The sequence below is a fragment of the Talpa europaea genome, assembly GCF_964194135.1.
Source record: "Talpa europaea genome assembly, chromosome: 13".
Taxonomy (NCBI): Eukaryota; Metazoa; Chordata; class Mammalia; order Eulipotyphla; family Talpidae; genus Talpa; species Talpa europaea.
In genome coordinates this window covers 3140126-3146125 of record NC_140080.1, presented here as the reverse complement: position 1 = coordinate 3146125, position 6000 = coordinate 3140126, and the positions used below count along the sequence as shown (strand labels likewise).

Below are 6000 nucleotides of genomic sequence, written 5' to 3'. Positions count from 1 at the left end.
ACACACACAGCAGCTCCAAGCCCACACAGGTCTTCTACCAACTAATTCTGTGACTTGGAACAAGACACTTAATATTCCTGAGGTCTCTAAGTAATGAAAAATGGAAAATGTGTCATTTTAAACAAGATAATAAACAACCCTTTGCCTCCTGGTGGTGTTACAATGGTGAAAAGAGGTATGTAAAATACCCGAGGTGCTGCTAGTATTGAATAAATGTTCCTTTATAGGCAACCTGGTGCCAATTAAAAATACCTTGCTAAGTTCATCAAAATCTTTGTAATGTTCCGAGCGCAGGCCAGTTACACTGAGGGACTTTCATCACAGTACAAAGGGCTGTGAGACGCAGGGCCCACGCCACTGGTGGCCAAACCCCCCACCTGACTCTGTGGGATCCAGGGGTCCCCTCTCACTGGGGTCCAAGGAGGCTGACAATGGTCTGGGCTCCCCATCAGCAGAACACAGAGAAACAGAAGGTATGACATCCCTCCCTGCCCATTTAACCAGTGTCAGTGAACAAGAGGATGAAATCCTTGTAACTAGCCTCGAGGTAACGCATTTTAAAAGACTGACTGTTACTTATTTTTATCTTTCAGCAAAACGGCAGCTAACATATTTGGACACAAGAACCACGGAGAAGTGGAGAGCTGAGCGTGCCCCTGAGCAGCAGTGAGGGCGCAGGTGACTGCCCGTGTGCCAGTCCCCTACCTTGATTGCAGGTCTTCCCGGCGTATCCGGCGTGGCACTTGCACTTGTTGGGTCCAATACACTCGCCGTGTTTGCACTGTGGCTGGCACACAGCTGTGAAGAGAGGATGCCGGGTGTTATCTTCAGCGCACACCAAACATGTAGTCCTACATCATGTACCAGCTTGATGACAAAACATCACCTAAGAACTGAGTCCCGGGGAGCAGAAATATACACAATCACTGTGTCCTGGAGTGGTGAGCACTGCCTGGATTACACAGGAGCACAAACACAACACACACACACACACACACTCAGACACACGGACACGCACACCACACTGTTGTGTATGTGGTGTGTGTTACAGAGACAGACAGACAGACGTGGGGCTGGGAGACTTGCTGAACTTGAGGACAATACGCAAAGTCAAAGAAAGGGAAAGAAGACGTAAGACTAGGTATAAACACCAGGGATGTTTAGCAAGAGTTACCCCTTCACAATAACTTGCACCGGTGATTTGAGACGCATTCTCCTCAATACACTTCAAAAATAATCCTTAATCCAAAAATACTGGTTATGTAATAAATTTCCAGTTAAATAACAACACGCTTATGTTATTGGAAAGGATACCTCCAAGTATGGAATGTTTGAAAATAACTCGGTATTTTTGGACCTTCAACTTAAGCAAGCATCTTGCTGTTTCTCAACTCCAAGCTCAAGTCGAGACCCACCAGTCTCACAGCCTTTCTGCGGCCGACCCCAGGAAGCGCCATGTTCTATTTTACAGTTACTACCTTCCACCCCTGATGCCTTTCCTTGAGACCCCAGGAAGCTGTAAAATCATCCAATATTCTTGGTCTCCCATGTCTGCCAAGACACAGCTTGGATTTTACTCTCTACCAACAATTCTCCACTGTGGGCATTTCTGCCCTATTGGGATACCTGGCATAAAGGGAGACGTTCTGGAAGGTCAGGCAGGGGGTGAGGGTGCTTCTGGCATCGGGCGTCAGTACAGGAAGGCCACCAGACATGGCCAAGCCGCAGCAGTCCCCCCACACGAGAACCATCCAGCCAAAACACAGAGGGGCGCCACATCTGACACTAGACAGCAGAGGGAGCATCATGAAGCGGGGTCACTGACCCCAGAGCCAACAAACCAGAGGAAGTCACAAGACAGTCTCATGTTTCAACTGGCAACATTAACTTAGGATCACAAGGGAGGCACGGGTGACATTTGTGAAGAAGCCATCACACAAGCCAGCCCCTGTCAATTTGCACAGAAAGCCTCACTGGAGAGCAGAGCTAGGTCCTGAAGCAAAGTGGACAGAAGGGGAAGCCAGAGAAGGAGACGTTAAGTGGCAAAAGAGAGCCATCTACTCATAGGTAGTGAGGAAGCGCGAGGCCGGCGAGGTATCAGAGGGCTGAGCAGCAGGCAGTAACAGGTGCTGGGACCAGGAGATGATGTTCCCTAGATTATAGGAGGAGGAGCACACACTTTCTCTACAGGAAATGGGAAGTTTCTGGAAGTTTATTTTCATGGGGAGAATGACCATGTCCAGTGAAAACTCTGGAGTGTTGCCAGGTGATATGTGCGGGATGACTGGGCAGCTAACGAGGGAAGGCATGGTTCATGGCCCAGAGAGGCAGAGCGGGCTTCAGCAACCATGTGATTGGACACGCCAGGTGCCGGGGTCCACACTAACCCTATGTTCGCTGATAACTGTCCCCCGCAAAATGCCCTGCAAACTAACACTCCTGGGAAGCCGACATGCATGCTACTTTTCCTGTTTTCTGCACTTGCTCATGCAACTCTCAAAAGCCTTCCCTTGCCTGGTACTCCCCGGATGAGGTGCCAGTTTTGCCTCCAGACATTCCTGCCCGGTCTCCTGCCCCTGCCTCACCATGAACACTGGACAGTGCTGCTTCTGGGAGTCAACCAGAAAGCTGGTGGGAAGGTCAGGACATGCCTGGGTAAGCACTGGAATCAGGCTGTTAGATGCGGTGTGAGAATCCCAGGGAAGTGCCTTTGTTCATATCTGGGAGAAGAAATGAGCCTTCCAGGAGGCCCTTCTGCTCCTCTGTGGACACAATCTACGAATGCCATCTTTAGGAATCAAGCCAGTTTGAAAAGGAAAGCAGAGACATCTACAGCCATAAATCCATGCCCAGGTAATAGCCTCCCCGAATAGCTGGAATGTGCAAGAGCTCTACAAATATGCAAAAGTCGTTTAGAAAGCTCCACCTGAAACATGAATAAGGTCATGTTCATGAAACATTCATGAAACAATTATACTTGAGCCCCAGGCTGCTTTAGCCTCTTGACCCCCACTTAGCTGGATGACCAGGTCTACAGCCTTTCAGGAGTTTTACTGTGCCCTCCTGAGCACCCCAACCTGGCACTCATCAAATGCACACATTCCTAGAGGCGAGACTGCTGATGTTTCTTTTGTGTTCAGGGCCAGTGTTTTCTTCCAACCCGTGTTTGCACTTCTAGCCAACAGCCTATCCCTGAGGTTCCCCGGAGCTTATGTATCTGCCAACGGCTCGTCCCCCGTGGGACAGGACGCTCCTGATGCTGATATAACCAAGTATTTTCTCATGCAAAAAAGGAGCACCTTTGGGAAAGTTTTCCTATAATCTTGCCAGCGTGGTTCCATAAACAGGTATTGCACATAGGTGACATGTGATGCGTTATCCTAGGCTGGTGGGGGGTGGGGCAGCGTCACAGCAGATATGAACAACTGGAACTAGAATATATTGGCCTGTTGGCTGCAGTCGTGATAGTGGAGATGCAAGAAGGAAGGAGGCAGATGATAACTATGACGGCAGGTCCTGCAAAAGCTGTGTCAGGAAATGTGGCCCTCTAAGGGCTAAGTGATGCTGGGGAGGACACACAAATGCCTTTCAGAATGTGAAGGTGTGGGGCAGGTACCCTTAGACCTGCAGAGCCTGACAGCACATGCGAGCAATAGGAAGCTGCTGCTGTGCAGCATAAACGGCTTATGTGGCAGAAAATGTGGTGTGCTATCAGTATTTTCCTGTCTTTATTTTCCCTGTCTTTAAAACAGAATGGACTTTTTTTGGAGTATAGAATGAATTAGTAATCCCAAACTACTTTCCCTATCCTCCCTGGCAGCTAGGTAGCAAGAAACTAAATTCTGGCTAGTTGTATATAAATGAAAGTTCCTGAGTGAGGCTTCTAGAATGCTACTTTAGCAGAGTGCTGACTAGCACATGGCTGCTTTATGACCATGAGGTGAGAATGGAAATGAAGGCAGAGCTAGAAATCATTATAATAACTGTAAGTTGACCCCCCTTCCGATTTGGCGCACTGTTCTTCATGCCATCTTACTTGAGGTCAAATACAATTCCCACTGACTCATTGAGCTTTAGGCTTTACTGAGGTGCAGAGCCGAGGGTGGCTGGTAGCTCTGCAGTGTGGCAAGGCATAGCCAGCTCAAATTCAGCTGTTATTGCTGCCTTGAGACTGATCTCTTTAATGGAAAGATTGTCTTCAGCCCCCCCAAGAATCATCGGTAACTTCTGCAATCTACATCTAGCACCCCTGAAAGCAGAGCAGAGACCCGAGTCCACCTGGATTGAGTGTTTGGAACAAAGGTGACACAGATCACAGACACAGGCAAGGACAGGCAAGGCGACAAAGGGTCACAACACTGGGCGGCACCTGCGAGCCCTCCTTACATCCCACAGGCTTCTGAGAACTCAGGCAACCCCAGTGAGGAGTATCTTTTTCCAACAACTGGCCTTGAAAGAGAGCGAGTGGCTGTATTAACGGAACTCGGAAGGAACAGAGCAGCATTTGATAGGCTCCACTGGCAAGAGCCCCAAAGCTTCCCAGGTGTCACAGGTACAACAAAATCTAGCAAAGAATTCTCCAGAGTCTCAGGTCTGCACAGAACAGCTCTCTAGCTTCGCTTGTATCCTGTGTCCTTGGGTGGATGAGTCTGTGTTCAAATCTAAATTCCTGCTGTAGTAGAAACTGAAATAAAAGTGCCTCTGATTGTTATCACTCTAAAAGCCTATTACAAGCATTCTCATGAATGCAGAACTCAAAGCCTGTTTACATGACTGACTAAATTTAACCTTACAACAACCATATAAGGCAGGAGGGAGACAAACATGAGCCTCGTTTTACCAGCAGAAAGTGAAAGCACATGAGGTTAAGTGACTTGCCCAATTTCAGTAAAAAGTTCTTATCCCAGTTCCAACATCAACCCACCAGTTCTTCTTAAGTTCAGAAAGAGAGCAGAAAGCCCAGCATTTTGAGTGGATTTGGAGGGGGGGGGGAGTGAGGGTATCACACACAAATATGAGCAAGAAAGGATCAGAGGGGCGAGGATGTCAAATGGGAGGAAAAGCATAAAGATATTTCAGTGATCTTTCCAGGAAGGAGAAGCTGCAGCTCAGAACACAATCTATAATTTCAGAAATTAAAGTAACCCTGCCAGAGTATTTCCACATTAAATATCTTCGATTCTGTTGCTTCTACAGATCCCAGATTCTGAAACACTCAGAGAATATAGAATTGCTAGCTCTTCAGAAGTATTCCCCATCTGTTTTACTGGCTCATGTCTTATATAACATTATTTTTACTAATGGACTTAAATGCATCATGAACTGCAAATATTGAATCAACCAATGGATAATTTAGAATATGAAATGAAATAAGTTTCTCTGGTTGATCTAATACCATCTCTAAGAGCTGTCTGATAAAAACTTATTTTTGACTTCAGGAACATCCAATTCAAACAAATTTTACAAGGACCTATTTCCTCCCTGTTTAACTTTTCTTTCCTAAAAGAGTCCAGAGAAAATGAGTGCATGTATGTTTTTGTATCTCAAGCCAAATTTCATTTGCCATCATTAAGCATGCTCCCCTCCCACTTGAAAAAACTGTCTTTTAAAGAGAATTGTCATTTTCAGTTTCCTTGGAATTTTAACTTTGCTGTTTTCATTGTGCTATATATAAGAGAGAGATTTAGATGAAAGTCAAATGAGATGGACTCACATGAAATAGACTTGCCAGCTGTGACAACATGGATGGACTGGAGGGGACAGTAAGTTAGAGCCTGATAATAAATCAGAGGAAGACTGCATGAATGGATAAATCTTTGAGAGAAAAAAAAAATCAGAGGAAGTCGGACAAATACCGGATGGTGTCATGTCTACGTGGACTATAGAGAAACAGGATCAGACAGAACCAAACCAATAATGAACACGACACTCACTGTAGAACTGGGGCCACCAGAGGAGCCGGAGAAAGAGGATGTGGCAGGGCGCAGGGGATGGTGCTGG

General features: G+C 46.7%; 1 protein-coding gene across 4 annotated transcripts in view; it reads right to left on the bottom strand.

Moving 5' to 3' along the window:
* Window positions 1-6000, bottom strand: part of NPNT (nephronectin) — a gene marked incomplete at its 5' end in the record, with an annotated part of 52122 nt that overhangs the window by 23238 nt on the left and 22884 nt on the right. For all 4 annotated transcript variants that reach the window (XM_084252070.1, XM_084252072.1, XM_084252071.1 and 1 more), the window contains one exon: window positions 706-798. In XM_084252070.1, the coding sequence (XP_084108196.1) occupies window positions 706-798 (93 nt within the window). The remainder of the gene's footprint in view (window positions 1-705; window positions 799-6000) is intronic.